At 39.9% G+C, this 19,404-nt stretch overlaps 1 protein-coding gene across 15 annotated transcripts in view; it reads left to right on the top strand.

The window, feature by feature from the left end:
- USP40 (ubiquitin specific peptidase 40) overlaps positions 1–19,404 on the top strand; it is an 83,936-nt gene that overhangs the window by 51,143 nt on the left and 13,389 nt on the right. For 12 of the 15 annotated variants that reach the window (XR_008716102.1, XM_055586503.1, XM_055586501.1 and 9 more), the window contains 8 exons: positions 1,565–1,618; positions 2,382–2,470; positions 3,758–3,844; positions 9,644–9,680; positions 11,679–11,743; positions 15,413–15,487; positions 17,886–18,012; positions 18,682–18,776. Coding sequence is in view for 13 of the 15 variants with exons in the window: in XM_055586503.1 (XP_055442478.1) it covers positions 1,565–1,618; positions 2,382–2,470; positions 3,758–3,844; positions 9,644–9,680; positions 11,679–11,743; positions 15,413–15,487; positions 17,886–18,012; positions 18,682–18,776 (629 nt within the window). In the remaining 2 variants the exon portion in view is untranslated. Of the gene's footprint in view, positions 1–1,564; positions 1,619–2,381; positions 2,471–3,757; positions 3,845–9,643; positions 9,681–11,678; positions 11,744–15,412; positions 15,488–16,331; positions 17,228–17,885; positions 18,013–18,681; positions 18,777–18,870; positions 18,911–19,404 lie in introns of those variants that run through there. The other 3 variants (XR_008716103.1, XM_055586505.1, XM_055586509.1) reach the window with 3 other exon arrangements.

Below are 19,404 nucleotides of genomic sequence, written 5' to 3'. Positions count from 1 at the left end.
CTAGGAGTCAGACACGACTGAGCGACTTCACTTTCACTTTTCACTTTCATGCATTGGAGAAGGAAATGGCAACCCATTCCAGTGTTCTTGCCTGGAGAATCCCAGGGAAGGTAAGCCTGGTGGGCTGCCGTCTATGGGGTCGCACAGAGTTGGATACGACTGAAGCGACTTAGCAGCAGCAGCAGCAGCATATACACAGTTAAGAAAGGTCTGTCTAGTCAAAGATGTGCTTTTTCCAGTAGTGTTGAGAGTTAGACTATAAAGAAAGCTGAGCACTGAAGAATTGATGCTTTTGAACTGTGGTGTTGGAGAAGACTCTTGAGAGTTCCTTGGACAGCAAGGAGATCCAACCAGTCCATTCTAAAGGAAATCAGTCCTGAATATTCATTGGAAGGGCTGATGCTGAAGCTGAAACTCCAGTACTTTGGCCACCCGATGCGAAGAGCTGACTCATCTGAAAAGACCCTGATGCTGGAAAAGATTGAAGGCAGGAGGAGAAGGGGACGACGGAGGATGAGACGGTTGGATGGCATCACTGACTCAATGGACATGAGTTTGAGTAAACTCCAGGAGTTGGTGATGGACAGGGAGGCCTGGCGTGCTGCAGTCCATGGGGTCACAAAGAGTCGGACACAACTGAGCGACTGAAATGAACTGAACTGAGCTGTAATCAGTGACCACTCTTTAAAGCATGTCAGTAACTGGCAGTACACAGCTGCTGTTCATTTCACCACATGGACAGCAAAGTGTGTAGTTTATGGTCTCCTTTTCTCCCAGTGATAAAACCAGGTGATGTTTTACCCAAAAAAAAACAAACAAAAAAAAGGATAATTAGCCAACAACAGGGAAAGTGCAGGCAAGAAACATATGGAGCCGATTATTGTCGTTCAAGAGACTCAAGGTCTGCAGCCAGAGGAGCCAGTGAGCATGAACTCACAGAAGTGAGAAAAGTGGTCATGATGAAAAGTTATGAAGATAATCCCAGAGGAACTGATGCCGGCACAAAACTTTATGTTAAAGGAGCTCTTGGAGATATTTCACGAAATTGAAACTACTAAGCATAAAATACTAGAAGCTGATCCAGACTTAGTATCACTCAAGGGCAAAGAAGATGCTCACCCTGCCCTGCGAGCTGTACGAGAAGAAAGCAGGCCCTGTTTAAGCGATTCTTGATCTGTTTTTTGCAAAGGAAACATTCTAGTTCTCCATGTCTGTAGTGTTTTAAATTGGAGTGTAAATGTTAGTTTTACTATTTTTTTCATTTCAGTGTACACATATAACTGACAGTTTTAATGTTTTGACAGAAATTTTTAAAAGTCACAGTGTGATCGTAATTTTTCTAATTAAGATTTCTCTGCACAGTTTCACCTTGCACAGGGGTCCTTATGGTTCTGTGCTGCTGCGCAAAGGGAAGATTGCCTGTACGTGGTTTTTTGTTGCTGGGTTTTTTTTTTTTTGTCTCTTGTTTGTTTGTGTTTTTCAACTTCTTGCTAATTACCACAGTAGAGTATCTTTTATTTTTTTGTTTGTTTGCTGCCACTAACCAGCATCTTTTTATTTATAGCTGAGAACAGCTGTTTGAGGCCTATTGATAGAAATGGGAAACTGCTTTGTCCAGGTAAATCTTTTTGTTAGCCTTCAAAAGCTGACACATAATCATGCCATCTATCTTTGTCAACATGTTTACTTTAAACAGTGACTTCTAATACCTAATATTCTGAAGGTACCTTTTATAAACTGGTTTATAAACCATATTGTCATCCAGGTGTCTTCCTTATGAATTACAGAAAGTCTTACCTCAAATTTCAGTCACCTCTGTTTTCTAAAGTAAAACATCTTTCTTCTTGATTAACTGATGCTCATTTTAGTCATGGTTTTGATCTAGTTACATCTTTCCAGGTTTATTATCAAAGTTTTTGTTTTGCTAATTTTATTGTGACACCAGTTATCATTGTAACCAGAGACTTGATTCTTACCTCTGTAACACATCTTGTCATTAGACTTAATTTACTCAAACTGTTCATGGTAGTCATCACAGCAGCTTTAAACTTGAAAGAAGCTAATCCATCATTCATGAATCAATTCACAATATTACATAATCCTTGGAACCAACAGCTTTCTGGTTTTTATTAAGTATGAATCTAGAACATTCATAGCTGCCTCTTCTTAGCACTGTTGTACAGATAACAAGAATAATGTGTTCTAGAGTGAGAAAATCTGAAATCAAACAACTAGAATATATATAATCCTTTTGCATGGAGGACAACTCAGTTTTCTTCTTTAACATTCTTGATTTTCAAAGAAAGATGATCTCAGTGTATTCTTTTGCCCAAAGAGGTAGGAATTAGTAACATTTGCCACATTATCAAAATTCTTTATAGTGCCAGACAGATGCACTCTGAAGGAAGCAGGACTGAAGATGGGGAGTTCACTGGGACTGTGTCCTGGAAAAGCACCAACTTCCTCTCAGGTAAAAGGAGGTCACCCAACAGACCAAAACCCACCTTCCCATGATCAGAAGCCCTTAATTGCAAAATTCTTTCCTTAACTACTGTAGTAACACTGTTTTTTTAAAAAATTTTTCCTTTTCCTTAGATTATACCTTTTATCTATAGGAATATATCCATATAGTTAGTTCTCTGTGTTTAAATCAAAAATGTTACATCAAAGTATATTCATAAAATTGTTTTCCTGTGAAAATTTTGTGGTTAAGGGGGATCTTTAAAGTTGAATGGCCTCTAGTTTCAACCACCATAATTCATAAATTCTAAAATTCACCCCTTTCCTCCTACATTTTAATACCTGTGAGATTTAGTGCATCTCACAGTCAGTGGCTTCCTACAGCTCTAGCTGGTGCTGTGCTTGCTTTCTTAGTGGTACATCAAATAATAAGTAACAACCAGCAGTATTTTAGATTTAATGAAACACAGTGTACTGATTTTGAGTTTAATTACTGCCTTCCATAATAGACTCACAGCAGCTTTTTTCTTATCATTGTTCATTTTATGTATAAAATACTATCAGACTGACCTTTGCCAGAAGCCCTGCCTACTTAATAAACTTTCATTACAGTCCAGAAGGCATAGTGATGTCCTTACTGTTAGGACTCTGTATCAGGGTAAGCTGAACTCATATATCAAGATCCCCCTGGCTCCTGGATCCCTGTAATGGAACTAATCCACTTAATTAGTTTCCCAACCACCCCGCACCCTTAATTTGTTCTTCCCCAAACTCTAGCAAATAGTAGTACATGACAAGCTCAGAGAATGAGAAACATGACAAGTGAATTGCATTAGAAAGGAAAAGTAAGGCTGTAAGAAACTGAACAGACAAGAGATCAGGTTTACATTTTTTTCTTTGGGTTTCTGGGAGTTGAAGTATATGGGGCCTCTGGACAGAAAATAAGATCACAAATGAAGGACTCAGAAAAAACACAGTTAATGCTTACAGCATACAATAATTGCAAATCTCCTTGAGGAATGACTGAGAAAGAGATGGAGATCATAGTAGAATAAATATCTGTGAGAGATGTTTATTAGGAGTAAAAACATTGGTGATAAAGAATCTTACTTTTCTAGGCAGTCAAGATTATTGTTTAAATTGTAACTTTACTCAACATAAGACTTGTTTTTACATAATTTGAGATTTTTATTAATGTTTTATGATCATTGGCCTTTCTCTTTTGGAAATAAATTATATATTTATAGAATTTTAAAATTCAAATTAAATTGTGTTTATACCTTTGTTTCAATCTTAGCTGTTCCTGTTTTTCGCTTTGGGGAGTGATGTTCACCCTGGGACAGAGATGGAGATCATAGTAGAGGAAACAATATCTGTGAGGGATGTAAGTTATTTTACTTTGGGAGCCAGGGTCTGGGTGTTTGGGGTAGGCAGCAGTGGTAACCTGTATTAGGCTTTTGCGATTCTAAGGCTAGGGTTTACATAATACCCTTTAAAGAATTCTGTGTACTCACTAAAGGAGTGCTTTGGTTGGCTTAAAAGTTGGTGAGCCAGCCGTGGTTTTAAAAATAAGATTATTTTTTTTCTTTTCTGACTACTGATAATAGATGTTTATTGTAGAAATTTAGGATGTATAAAAATGGATTAAAAGAAAAAAATTATAACTCCTCATTATCTCTTATCCCATTAATATTCACATTTTGGTATATTTCCTTCTGGTGATTTTACATTATGTATACACACATAATCTGACATACACAGGTATGAATGTGTGTGTTTGTGTGTGTGTGTGTGATAAAGCAAACAGTTACATGGGTATCACTAAGAACAGGGACTTTCAGTATTGGAAAATGAACAGACAGATAACATCAATGTGGTTATAAGTAAAGCCTGCACTCCTGAATTTTAATTAGAAGAGTCAGAATGAACCTGATGTATTTTTTCTTTAAAAAATTATTTTTCTATCGCTGTCTCCTGAAACAGCTTGTAGAAACAATGAACAACCTAGTAGTAGTGGGCCCCCCAGCACCCAGACTGTGACTGCTAAATACCATTTCCAGGAAGGACTAGGGCTTCTTGGAGTAATGGCTTGTCCTGTCGCTAGGTCAGGAAAGTGTGTGAGGTACCTGGAACTCTTACCACAACAGAAGCAGTGAAGCTAGCAGAAACTTCTGAGATTAGCAAAGAGAGTCAGGAGCCAACCTGAAGATAAGCGTTTGAACCTCAGTGGGAATAATAATGAAATCTGATTCACACATACATAAAATCCATGAGTTCATAATGATCTTTAAAAATATGCTGTTCATTGCTAATTAGTGAATGCCAGGGAACCATAAAGGAAAGAATCAAATATTATCCTGTTTTTCTTTTGCAAACTTTACCTCACAATAACCAAATAGATAATGAGAAGATTTTTTTAAATAGACATATCCCAGCTAATAAAATGAAGAAGAAATTTTAAACTATCACCGTTTTTCAAGTCCTAATGAATTAATGGATCTAAGCCATGATCCTGAAAAACTGCTAACAGCCCCAAAAGAGTAACACCCAGACATTTAGAGATTCAAAGCAATACCCATGCTCTTCTTGCCAAAACATAAAACAAAACTGGACCTGAGTCCAATTAACGTCTGAGTACCAGTTTGTAAGAAGTTCAGGGGACAGAGGGACCTGTTAAATGCACCTCAGGCCAGCAGTCAGCACAGTGCCCAAGTGGAAAACTCTTCTTCAAGAAATCAATAGCAGGGTTAAAGAAGACTTAGGAGAAATAGCAGGCAGGCACAATGTATAGAACTCATATGGGCCTTGATTCAAACCATAGAAACTGAAATTTGAACATTGACAGGATATTCATTATTTAGGAATTCTATATCATCATTATTTACCAGTTACAGTTTTTTAAAGAATCTTCATCTTTTAGATATGAGTTCTGAATATCAATAAATGAAGTGATACCTGACATGTGCTTCAAAAAAGAATCTGCGGAGCTAGACAGGGGAAATGGGTGGGGGTACTGACAAACAAGACGGGCCGCAGCAGGAACTGAGGCTGGAGATGGGTACTTGAGGGTTCATTTTACAACCCTCTGCATAAGTTTGAAATTTTCTGTGATTAAATATATTTTTAATAATATATATTTTTTACCCTTTGCTACATGCTGTAAATATTTTCCCAGTTTTTCATTTGCCTGTTAACTTTAATGAGTTTTTTGTTGGGGGTGGTTAGCTTTAAAAAAAGTTTATTACTGACTTACTGCCAGCATGAGATTCGTATCACAGGAATTAGAGTGTCCCTGACACCCTCCCTCCACTGCTGCCACCTTCACCTCTCATCCGAATGATCCCCCTGACAGGGTTTGGACTTGTGCTAAATGATTGTAAGGAGGGATATGGGCTAACTGTGGATTGGACGCTATCAAGATTTAGGGGCCATTTAGTATCTTATTTATGTTCATACGTTGGAAGTGTGAAGGGGGACTGGAGATATTGTTGGTGGAAAGGCAGCAGCTTCTCAGAGGAAAAGATGGTTAGTCCTTTGTGCCTGAGGTGTGACCTTGGGTAACTTCAGTGTTTTTTCATTTCGAGGAACATGTATGTCTGTCTTTTGTCCTGAAACCATTGTAGGCAGACTTCTTCCCCATGCCTACCCACTCCCCTCCCCATAGCTGAAACTGCTGTGTCAGGGCTGTCAGAGGCCGCCACATTACTGTGTCTGGTGAGCAGGTCCCAGTCATCTGCTTACTTGCTCTTTCAGCAGCGGTAACATACTTGATGACATTTGTCATTTGCCTAGAGAAGACCTCAGCTGTGTAGGTTTTCATCCCGTTTCTCAGGCCTCCCCTTCTCAGTCTGTTTTACTTTTCTCTGCCTTGTGAGCACCTCATGCTCAATTCATAGATGCCTACTCATATATCCAGCTACTCCTTGGCGTCTGAATGTCATTCCAAATGATAGCACTCCCACAGTGGAGCTCCTGACCTCTCAAATGCACTTCACTCACATTTTCCTTTTCCGTTATGGTGGCTCCATTTTCCACTTGCTTAGGCCAAAACCTTTGAAATCATCTTTGATTCTTTTCTTTCTTTATTCATTACCAGTTTTTCAAGAAATCCTTTTGGTTCTACCATCAGGATTTATCTGGGATCTGACCACATCTCATTCCCTCACTGCTTTCACCACCTTCACCCCTCATCTGGATTATTCCAGCAGCATCCTAACTGACCTCTTTGCTTCTAACCTGGCACCTCCTAGGGTACATTCTTACAAAGAAATAGAGCAATCCTTTAAAGTTAAGGTCAGTCAGTCCTCTACACACCACCCTCCTCTGCTTTCCCATCTCACTTGGAATGAGAGCGGAGCCCCTGAGTGACCTTAAGGCCCTTGTGATCTGGCCCTTTGGTATCTTTAAAAAAAAACAAACAGAACTTGTAACTATTACTCTCACTTGCTCTACTGCAGCCACGTTGGTTTCTGTGCTGTTCTTCAGACAGGCCTTTATACTGGTAGTTTCTTCTGTCAGAAACAGTTAAATGCTTAATTAAATAATAGAGGCCTTTGAGACTGTGGTTTTCTTTGAATCCAGTTTTCTTTGGCTCCATTCTATGTTGTTCCCGTCGTCATTTTCTAAACAATCTTTAATTCTATAGTTGCTTTTATCTTTAATCATACAGGTAATTGTGGATTTAGTCTTTTTAAACTTCACAGATGACTAAAAGTCCTCCTTAGTTACCACCCTATTCTTGTCCTTTCCTCAGAAGTCACTTTTGTCACTGGATAATGTAATCCCATCCACATCAATAGTGTATCCTCCCACACCTTTGCTGTGTGTGTACCAATGTGTAGTATGTATGTACATGTAGAAATAAGAGCTTGACTTGGTTTCTTTTAAAATCATAAATGGAATCCTAGAACTTCATTTCACTTAAAATATTTTCAACATCTTTTAAGGCCAGTAAATATAAACCTCTTTTAGCCTTTATTTGTTTTAAGACCTTTTCTAGTTTATGTAAACGTTCCCCTGTCAATCCAGGGCTGTCTGGATTGTTTGCCATTTTCCTGTAAGCCAAGCAGGGCAGCAGTCATCATCCCTAGCCCTCTCCCTTCTGCTTGGCTATAGCATAAATCAAATTTTACTTACTCTTTGCCCTAAATTTATTTAAGAATATTTTTCAGCTCAAGAAATTGGGAGTTTTTAATGACTGTTGTTGTTTTGCTCTAATGTCTGTTCATTGTGTATCGTTCACTGAATTGTGCTGTGAGCTCATAGCATGCACAGTTTTCCCCTTGTGAGTTGGTATATGATCAGTTGCTTCTTGGATAAATAAAAGCTAATCTCCTTTTATGAGAATCAGAGTTTACTTATCTGTGCATGCTAAGTACTTCAGTCATGTCTGCCTCTTTGCAATCCTGTGAACTGTAGCACTCCAGGCTTCTCTGCTCATGGAATTTTCCAGGCAGGAATACTGGAGTGGGTTGCCACTTCCTCCTTGAGGGGATCTTCCTGGCCCAGGGATGGAACCCATGTTTCATAGGTCTCCTGCATTGGCAGGCGGGTTCTTTACCTGGGAAGTTGCTGGGAGCCAGCATGGGAGATCCCACCCATGACAAGGTCATGTGGAAGAGCCATGATGAGCAAGGCGGATCATGACTCGAGGGACCCCCTGGATCTGCTCGAGCATCTACCCCAAAACTAGAATCTGTCTGTCTTACTATTTTGTACCTTTCACCAACTCTTCTGACATTAACGGGGGCTATCCCCGACCACCTTTCTCTGGAAAAAGTCAACTTAGGGATTTAGTTAATAAGTCTCTTGGGCATGATAGGAGTGTTTCAATTCAGACCCCTCTGATGGCTTTCTAGCTTGCCTGACAGGTTTATCCAGACTCTTGCAGCTACGCATGTGATTGTTCACAGCCTCCCAACCATTAGAGACATGGGAAGCCTAAAACATTCTCAAAATATAGAGCCTTTCAAAGAGTTAAAAACTATTAGAGTAGTGCTGGTGTAGGGTTTCATTGTTGAGCCAATGCTTGCTGCCAAGTGCCCATATCCCTTATCCATTGTGCACCTGGGAGTGCATTGGTTAACATAGTTGGAATGTAAGAAAAACAAGTAGTAGCCTTGGAATTAACCACATCAGACCTTTGAGCTAATTGGTTCTTTCTTTGTTGTAACTCACTGCACCTTTGCTCTGTGAGAATGTAACTCTGTTTAGCACTTTCTGAGGCTGACATAGATTAGAAATACAAAGAAAAAACACTTCAAAGGAAAATAAGTTTTCTGGTTGAGCAGCCTTTATCAAAAAAGGGTCATAAAATGTCCACAGGCCTCCAAGGCCAGAAGATAATGTACACAACATTGTTTATGGGAAAGGTATGCAGAAAAAATCCTGGCTTCAATAAAGACAAAACAGATGTAATGTTTGGACTGACTCTGCATGACTTTGCATCTTTCATTTCCCTCTATGTACAAGTCAAGGTATATAAGTTCCTTTTGAAAATAAAGTTATGGGCCTTGCTCACCGAAGCTTGGTCTCCCTGTGTCATTCTCTCTTTCCTTTTCTTTCTTTCTCTCTCTCTCCTCCTTTCAGGATGACTCCTTGGGGCACAGGAGCTCTCTGAATTCACTTTTTTGCCTGGGCTTCTAAGACCCGATCGGGAAGGCGCCCTGCGTCTTCATCAGGGAGAGGGCGTCCTGCGTCCTCACCCCACCAAGAGGGCCCCTGCGGCCTCCATGAATGGAGCAAGTTCTATGTAAACCAAGGAAGATCAAGCCTCTTTCTCTCCCCTTTTACTTTCCTTATTGCCGACGCCGTCATCCTGAGGGTACCCCTGGATCCTGCTGGGGCTGGACCCCAGCAGGAAGTCATGGTGAAAGCAACCTAATTAATCATATCTGGTCAGAAATACACTGTTAGTCCTCATAAGAAAATCATACTGCAGACCTGGAAGTGGATGAACATATAGGTTCTGGATGTGAACACTGAAAGCTTTTTTTTTCCTGCTGAGTTTGCACCTCTTTAGCCCTTAAGGAGTGCTTACCTAACCAGTTAACCATGTATGTCTTTATCTATTTGAGAGTTGTTAAATATAATCAGACTCAGTCCCAGGGTCAAAAGAAAGGTGTTTCTCATACTGTAACTCAGAAACAGAACTACAAATGAACATAATTTTTTTTCTTAACAGTGTCTGAAGATAATGCTGGACAAATGTGGCCTCACAGGTGGGTTACAGACTATGATGATGCATAAGCTTGTCCCCATACTTTATATTATAAGTAAATGAATGAAAACTTTTCAAACTTGTTTTTCTCCAGGGTTTTCAGCTATGCACATAATTCTCCTGATTCTTCTTTGCAGGCTAAAAGAAAACTAAGTGTAGGTTAGCCTCCTTCTAAGGAAGGAGCCTAGATAGGATCCAGCAGAAATACAGAAGAGATAAGGTTAAGATTTAGACCCGCTGGAATTTCCTAGATCCTTTACTGATTTTTTTTTAACCTCATTAATTCAGCATTTCAGTATGTTGTGTTTGATGCCAGTATTTCTGTGTAAAGAAGGAAATATGAATGAAAAAATAAACCCAGGATATCTTGAAGTGGCTACCCAGGTGGAGCCATGTGAGCGAGCTTGAGGTGGCATCAAGCTGGTTTTAGTAGACTGAATGCTTGCCCTTCTCTGCACCAGAGTAGAAGCCTGGGGCTCCATCACCTGGCAGGGATGTTTGCTTGTTCAGGCTCAGGGCACTCTTCTAGGAACTTACTGCAGTATCTTGTTTCATCTCCACACTAGTCCTCCCAGCAGGGATCCTCACTTGTTCCAATTTCTCAGATGCAGAGAATGGCTAAACAGCTCACCCAGAGTTATACCACAAGTGGCTAGGTTGCTCTGATTTCACAACTTTTGATTCCTTTCTGCCATGCTGTGCTGTGACGTAATGGTGTTCACTCTTAATTTACTGGTATTGTTTTTTTAAACATACTTAGATTAAGTTAAATATCGATACAACTTACTGCATTTAAAGAGACTTCCCAGTTGGTGCTAGTGGTAAAAAATCCGCCTGCTAATGCAGGTAGACCAAAAGACACAGGTTCAATCCCTGGGTTGGGAAAATCCCCTGGAGGAGAGCATGGCAACCCACTCCAGTATTTTTGCCTGGAAAACCCCATGGACAAAGGAGCCTGGCCAGCTGCAGTTCATAGGATCGCACAGAGTCAGACACCAATGAAGTGGCACCTGTGCTGCATTTAAAACTAGAAATAATGACAAAAGAGGGTCTACAGCGAAAGTGTTAGTTGCTCAGTTGTGTCCAACTCTTTGTGACCCCATGGACTATAACCCACCAGGCTCCTCTGTTCATGGAATTTTCCAGGCAAGAATACTGGAGTGGGTTGCCATCCTCTTCTCCAGGTGACCTTCCCAACCCAGGGATCGAACCCAGGTCTCCCACATTGCAGGCAGATTCTTTACCATCTGAGCCACAAGAGGGGGATTCAAAACCTGTGGCCTGTGCAGGATAAATATGAGATCTGTGTTTATTTCCTGGTCTGGATCTTCTTTTGGTGAGTGGGGGAGTTGACTGTTATAAAACATCACTAATTTTTTAGTAACCAAGATTTTCAACTTTTACTCAGCTCCCTGTCCTCAAAAAAAAAAATTATCTTCCCATTTTGTCAGTGTAATAAACATGCTGAAAATCTGAAATCTAATTAACATTCGTAAATGTTCTTTTATACCCAATTCATTAAACTGCTGTGCTGAATGCAGTTTTTTGTTAGGTTAACTGCTGATTGACAGGAACAGTTTTGTTGTACATGTTACCAGTTGCTGAGTAATGTTAGCATGTATTTACGTCCAAGACAACTTTGTGATTTTAGAAGGGATTCTATGCTTGTATGTATGTCTGTTTACACTTAACGAGTGATGTAGACATGCATATGTACATGTAAATAATAAAGGTATAAATACATGCTGCATACTAGTACCAAGTATTTTTATTTGCAGGCATATAGTACTTGGTGGAATAGACAGAAGATTCACCAAGTTGGGGCAGCAAGTTAATTTTTTTCATGCTCTGAAGAGATGATTTACTTTTAAAATTAGTCAACAATTATTAGATTATATCCCATTTGATATTCATTTATCCAGAAGGGTCATTCCTGGAAAACTCATAAACCATATTATTCTGACTTTTTTTTCCCATCCTGATTTTGATTCCTTCCTAGGAGAAACATGGCATTTACGAAAAATGGATTGGTGCTTTGAAGCTGGGGAGCCTTTATGTGAAGAAGTAAGATTATTTCTATACATTTCATTTGTAAAGTGATTGTTTTGCGTTTTCCTAGGGTTATCACCCTACTCGTGTGAATAAATTCTAGAGAAAGCTTACTTTTTTTAGGATACAAGAGTCCATATGTGGATCTACTTTCATTTCTTCTCACTGTAGTTTTTTCAGGGTCAGAGGGAAAGTTTCAGCTAAGTGGGAACATACCTAACATATATATTGAGTCCTCTTTTGATGAGAGAATATGTCTCTAGTGGTAGTTCTTCATTAAGAGGCAGAGAACTACAGAGAACAAAGGACATTTAAACCAGTGAAGAATTTGAAGATATGCTCTAAATTTTGAAACCTGAATGTTTTAATCTCAGAGTTTCTTTGCAAGTTGATGATGGCAGAATTCATCTTAGCAGCCAATCACTTAGGCTGTGCTTCAAGCTGCATCTCTAAATTCCGCCAGACACTTAGGACAAGACGTAGGAGCAAAGTTATTATAGGATGGTTGGAGTCTGGTTACTCTTCTTCCTCTTGTTTTAGATTTTTATAGAAGTATAGTTGATATAGAGTATTAGTTTTAGGTGTACAACACAGTGATTCAGTTAAAAAAAAAAAAATATATATATATAGTCTATTTCAGATTCTTTATCATTTGCTGGAGCGGGTTGCCATGCTCTCTGTTCCAGGAGATCTTCCTGACCTAGAGATTGAACCCCTGTCTCTTATGTCTCCTGCGTTGGCAGACGGGTTCTTTACCACTAGCACCACCTGGGAAGCCCTCTTTGCTGTTACAGATTATTATAAGATATTGAGTATAATTCCCTTGGCCATACAGTAGGTCCTTGTTGGTTATATATTTTATACATAGTAATGTGTATATGTTAATCTCAACATCCTAATTTATCCCTCTTCCACTTTCCCCTTTGGTAAACATAAATTTGCTTTCTTTGTATGTGAGTCTATTCTGTTTTGTAAATAAGTTCATTTGTACCATTTTTTTTCATGTAAGCAATGTGTATTTGTCTTTTTATCTTAGTATGATAATCTCTTAAATCCATCCATGTTGCTGCAAATAGCATTATTTCATTCTTATTTTTCAGACTGAGTAATATTCCATTGTGTGTGTGTGTGCCACATCTTCCTTATATGTTCATATGTCGATGGACACTCAGGTGGCTTCCATGTCTTGGCTTTTGTAAATAGTGCCACTGTGAACATTGGGGTGCATGGATCTTTGCAGATTAGAGTTTTCTCTGGATATATGCCCAGGAGTGGAATTACTATATGGTAACTCCAGTACTTTGGCCACCTCATGCAAAGAGTTGACTCATTGGAAAAGACTCTGATGCTGGGAGGGATTGGGGGCAGGAGGAGAAGGGGACGACAGAGGATGAGATGGCTGGATGGCATCACTGACTCGATGGACGTGAGTCTGAGTGAACTCCGGGAGTTGGTGATGGACAGGGAGGCCTGGCGTGCTGCGATTCATGGGGTCACAAAGAGTCGGACATGACTGAGCGACTGAGCTGAACTCTTATTTTTAGTTTTTTAAGGACCCTCCCTACTGTTCTCCATAGTGACTGTACCAATTTACAGTCCCCCCCAACAGTTTAGGAGGGTTCCCTTTTCTCCACACCTTCTCTAGCATATATTATTTGTAGACTTTTTTGATGGCCCCTCTGACTGGTGTGAGGGGATTCCCCATTGTAGTTTTGCTTTGCATTTCTCTAGTAATCAGTGATGTTGAGTGTCTTTTCATGCTGGTTAATCTCCTTATTGCCACTCCAAGTAGCATCAGGCCTCACAGTCCAGATCTGTGGCCTCAGATGGTTGTGCTCAGTACAACCCTTTCCCCCAGGCTTTATGTGCCTGCTTTCTGTTCAGTGAGAGTGTGGCATAAGACATCAGCAGAGGCTGATTTAAAGCAGGGCTTTCCAGGGAAAGGTCTTTGCTGTGTAACAGCCAATAGAGAGGCCCCTATGAGTCCTGGCCAGGAATTTGACAGCCTAGAGTAAGAAGTGACCTCAAAGAATTGTCAGGACATAAAGTTTGGATGGAGAAGGCAATGGCAACCCACTCCAGTACTCTTGCCTGGAAAATCCCATGGACGGAGGAGCCTGGTAGGCTGCAGCCATGGGGTCGCGAAGAGTCAGACACGACTGAGCGACTTCACTTTCACTTTTCACTTTCATGCATTGGAGGAGGAAATGGCAACCCACTCCAGTGTTCTTGCCTGGAGAATCCCAGGGACGGGGGAGCCACCAGGCTGCTGGTGGACTGCGGTCTTTGGGGTCGCACAGAGTCGCACACGACTGAAGCAGCTTAGCGGCAAAGTTTGGATGTCAGAAGAGTTTATCTAGTCAAATATCTGCCTCATTTTCTTCTCTTACTAATTCTCAAACCAGTATCAAACAGTTCCTCTAAAAGCAAACTCATTACCTTCAGAACTGGCTCCACTTCACAGAGTTGCTGTCAGTCTTTCTCATCCTAACCTTTTCCAGCCCCACATGTGGCTTACCCTGCTTACCTGACGTGGGTCATGTTTGCTCCTGGCCTTCAGAGACATGTCAGTCTTTACACTCTTTTTCAGCCAATTCCATTGCTGGCCTCTTAGTTCAAACCCTGATTTTTGGTCTTTTGTTTCATTTTGGTGTTTTTTGCCTCTTGCCTGAGTTGCTACAGCTGGCGTCCCTAAGCCCAGGTATTCATTCCCCACTTCGTATCAATATGTCACAGGTCTGACAACTTAGGGTAATCTTTAAAAATCCTCTTCACAGAAATCTTGAGTGGCTTTTTAAAAGCAACTGAAAACTCCTTTTTTTTTTTGTTCCTTACCTCTTTGACCTGTGATCTGTTTCCCACCCAGTTTTCTTTCCTGTTACTCACCAGCGGATACCTCCCACTCTAGTTAACCTAGTCTCTTAGCTCTTCCCCTTTATGTAAATCATATATGCACATCATACTGACCCTTGACTTAACGTTGACTTTGCCTTGTTCTTCTTCTTCTTTTTTTGTGATAATTTTGTTTGTTTACTTTCTGGCTGTGCCGGGTCTTCGTTGCCGCGCAGGCTTGCCTTTCGCTTGTTGCATCGAGAGGAGGCTGTTCTTCGTTTTGGTGCCTGGCTTCTCTTTGCAGTGGCCTCTTTCGTTGGAGCACGGACGCTAGGGTGCATGGACCAGTAGTTGTGGCCCCTGGGCTCCGAGCACGGGCTCAGTAGCTGTGGCTCACGGGTGGCATGTGGGATCTTCCTGGATCAGGGATCAAACCTGTGTCTCCTGCATTAGCAGGTGGATTCTTTACCACTTTAACCACCAGGGAAGTCCTGCCATGTTCTTCTTTCCTTGAGAAATAACTTGTTTCCTCTGACTTTTCCAAATCCAGCTCATCTTTTAAGCTTAACTAAAATTTTATCTTCTGTAAATTAGTCTGCCATTTTTTATCTCATCCATCTTCCTTCCTTTAATCTTTTAAAGTTCTTACTTATACAGTTTTAATACATAATGTATTTTTTTATAGTCTTAGCTTATTTCCATCTCTTCAATATCTGCTTCATTATTCATCTACTTATTTCTTGAAACGATAATAGAGGCATCAGTGTTTGTTTGTTTGTTTAAAGATTGAATGATCTCTTTATTCCTTCCAGAAGTTGTGACAAAAAAGACTTTCACTTTCTGTGTTTCTAGGATGCAAAGCTGAAAGAGCTTATGATCTGTTCTGGAGATACTTTGCTTTTAACTGAAGGAAAACTTCCTCCTCTGGTAAGACTTTGCTCCTGAGTAGACATTTTGTAAATAGCAGTTTCTGTGTTGTGATTGCAAAGATGATGTGTTGTCATCGTGTGAAAGTGGGGAAATACAATGATAACGAGTGTAGAGGACTCACCCCAGATCCCACCAGTCAGATAGCTACCATACTTTACATCTTTATATACTTCCTTCCATCAACTGTATGTACAGTTTTATTTCCTATTTTTTATATTTAATTTTTTAACTGGACCATAAAATCTAAAAACAGTCAGTATATCCAGTGTATGACTTAGCACAATTTAATTCATCTATATCTCTGTTGTTTGGAGTTCAGTTTGTTTTAAACTTTTTGTTCTTATAAATAGTAATAAATATAAATCCTTCTTAAGACAATTCTAAAGATGGAATTAAGAAGCCAAATCGTTTTCCCAAAGAGTTGAACCAAGTTTGCAGTCCTAGTGTGGCTCTGTGAGGGGGCTCGCACCACTCCTCTGCGTAGACCCTGCATATGACCACTCAGAAAGGCCAATATTTAGTAGTTGTTTTTATTAATGTGGACACATATAAAGAGGAAAATAAAATTACCCCAAATTCTAGCACTCAGACAATCATTTGCTTATGATTAGAAAATTCAGACAATGTAGAAGGCTATAGAATGATTAACAGAAGTTTCTCTTATATCTTTCTCTCCAGAAAGAGCCCAATTATTTTTCCTTTCTTGTACTTCCAAGAAAAAAATTGCACCTGTTTGTATGTTGAGTGTGAATATGTGCATAGCCTTTTCAAAGTTTACATAAAGGGGATCATACTCTATGCACTGTTTTATTCCTTGTGGTTTTTGTTTTTGTTCATTTAGTATGTCTTGAGGATCTCTTCACATCAGCACATACAGACCTACCTTTTTCTTTTTCATGACTTCAAAGAATTCTGTCGTATTTTATACCGTGCTCTTTAATTTTTGAATATAAAGGATGTAAAAAGCTGGGCCAGGAAGAGGAGGCCCCATCCCCGTGGGGTCTGTCCTCCCTCCACCGGCAGCCAGCTTCCCCCGTATCCTTCGAGAAGCGCATGCTTCGATACACACGTGTGTGTATATGGAGCATGCGTGTGCACATTCATGTGTATATACATATTTCTATTTACAGCAAAGATTATAAGTTTGACACTGTATTCTGCACCTAGCTTTCTTCGTTAATGGTTTATCCCCATATACATGCTGTATCCGTACACAAAAAATTGTCTCATTCTGTTTGATGTGTGTGGAGGCTCCCATGAGTTATTTAACCAGTACAGTTAGGTTGTTCCCAGTCTTGTGTTGATGCAAATAACACTGCCAAAAATACTGTCTTTTTGCCATTTTGCACATATGTATCCATAGGATAAATAACTGGAACTGAAATTTCTTTGTCAAAAGTTATGGCCTGCCGTAATGTACCAGTCTTCTAAAAAGGGACCTTGAGGCTGGTTCATGGTTTTTGCTGCCATAAACAATTTGCAGTGAATATCTCAGTATGCATGGGCTAGTATATCAGAAGATAAAATCCCAACCATAGAATGGCTGGATCAGAGGGTTTGGGCATTTTAAATTTTGACACCACCAAATTACTTTCCAGAAACTTGGCAGCAGTTTATACTCCTGGCACCAATTTACAAGAGTTTAGGTTTGAACTGAATGAAAAAATGGAGTTTTTTGCTCTTATTTACATTTATTTATTTATTGCATGGAAGTTGAGTATTTATTAATTGTCACCAATTTGATAAACAGAAAAATATTCAAATTTTAGCATGCATTTCTTGAAAAGTATGTATTTAAAAATACATGTCTTTTTCCCCACATTCTCATCTTCTGTTGTTGGAAATTGACCACTGTAGCATAGTTAATCTACTAAGGTTCTTTACTAACTCAAAAAAGAGGTGGGAAAGAACCAGTTAAGTTAGTAAAACTGAAATTACAGAATGTGTTTTAGGAGATGGGTTTATTTCATGTAGATGTTATATAAGAATGCACCTTAGATCAATAGATTGTTGCTTCTCTGTAGAAAGTTCCTTTAGAAAATTTTATAAATTAAAAACTGCATGTAACTGGTATATTATGCTACAGTGCTCTTCCAATGCCTGAAAGTATTTTTATAGTTTGTTCTGTCAAATGTTTTGTTAGTTTGTTTATACTTTTCACTTACCGTAGTTCCTAATTTATAGAACATTAGTCCCATTCATCCTACATACTGATTTTTATGATTTTAAACTTTTGAATGTAAAAGTGGTAAATGATAATATATGATGGTTAATACATACATCTTAAGGAAAAATCCTAAATTCAGGAACACTTTCTATACCAAGATGTTTCTCTGTGGAAGTGGAAGTTGACTTAATCTATGTGCATCAGCAGTTCGAAATCTCCATTCCTCAGGGTTTCCTGACGGTGCCCATCTGGTGGTACCAGCCTCAGGGGCCGCTGCCTCACTGGAAGGATCACCAGGACCAGACGAATTGTACCCTTTCTCAAGGCAGCGTCTGGAAAGCCAGTTCCACCCCAGGTGAGAACACAGCAGAATAACAGCAGCCGGTGTGTCAGAAAGAAAAGTAAAATGACTGCTTCTGCCAAGAGGCAACAGAAATGTGTGTTTTTAAAATATACTTAAATTACAACAAAATCTATGTGTTCTGTAATTCATAGCATAATAATAATACCATCCTATTTTTATACAGTGATTTGTATGTAACCTCTATAAAATACATCTTGTTTTGTTTTTTTATTTTGGGGGGTTTTTTTTGGCTTTACCTTTCATTTGCCATCTGTTATTTTTATTATCTTTATTATTATGGCAATGTATTCCGTTTTTTCAAGGAATTTTTATATATTATCTCTCAAGCTCCCAGTAGCAGTAGGAATAGCAGCCCCTTCGCTGTAACAGAACCGGACATTGAAGCTCCTTTGCTTTCAGTGCCAGCACAGTGTGATGAAATCGCTCAGACCCATCCTGGTGCGGTCTTATGCCCACACCGCGCCCCCTGGCGGCCCGGCTGCCAGACCCCGCTTCCTCCCCATCAAGTCCTGAGAGGCTGACTCGAAGCCTGCAGATTCCGAGTTGCTTGGATAGAATTGTACTAAGCCTGTGTGCAGTATCCCAGCACAGCCTGTACTTCAGAAATACGAGCTAAGTTCATCTAAAGCTCCTGTCAGAAGTCTCACTCTGTCCTTGCAGGTGCTCCCAGTGACGCACACGCGGAAGTTTCCCTCTGGTACTTGGGAGACCTTGAAATCTCAGAAGATGCCACCTTAGGGGAGCTGAAGTCTCAGGTCAGCCTTCCTCCTACAGCGAACCCTAGTGGTGATCTGGCTGCTTCCAGTGAGATATTAATATATTCTTCTCTTTCCTTCCCCTCGATTGCAGTCTGTTCTGACATGGCATGTGTTATATGCCATGCTCAGTGGTGAGTACCTCGCAGGCCACACACGCACACTGCTCAGGGGGCTCCCGGGCTCGCTCCGTCACCCTGTGGCTTCCTTTCTTCCCACTCTGACAGGCATGCTGTGCTTTCATTTGACTGTCTTCTCAGTGACTTGCAGCTTATGTTCATTTTGATTTTTTAGGGAAACATTTGTTGGAACATTTGTAAAGCATTCACTTTATTTACATTGTTTTTGCACCATTGTGATTCATGTGTTAAATGTGGTTAGCAAAAGCTGTGTTGTCAGTTGCCCAGGAGGTCAGAATCTCAGCTTTATGTTAGAATGTTAAACTAGATATTGTATTGTTTGCTTGGACATTAATATTCACAGACAGAGTGCTCTGTCCAAATGGAAAGGCTCGGTTGAATACAACTCAAAATGCCTAAGAAGCATCTTAACTCTCAGTGAACTAAAATGAACATCCTTCTTCCTCATAAAGGAAAAAGTGTAGGGGCATGTAAGTTAAATATCAGTC

The sequence above is a fragment of the Bubalus kerabau genome, chromosome 6 (assembly GCF_029407905.1).
Source record: "Bubalus kerabau isolate K-KA32 ecotype Philippines breed swamp buffalo chromosome 6, PCC_UOA_SB_1v2, whole genome shotgun sequence".
In the NCBI taxonomy this organism is placed as follows: domain Eukaryota; kingdom Metazoa; phylum Chordata; class Mammalia; order Artiodactyla; family Bovidae; genus Bubalus; species Bubalus kerabau.
This window is presented reverse-complemented; position numbering and strand designations above follow the sequence as displayed.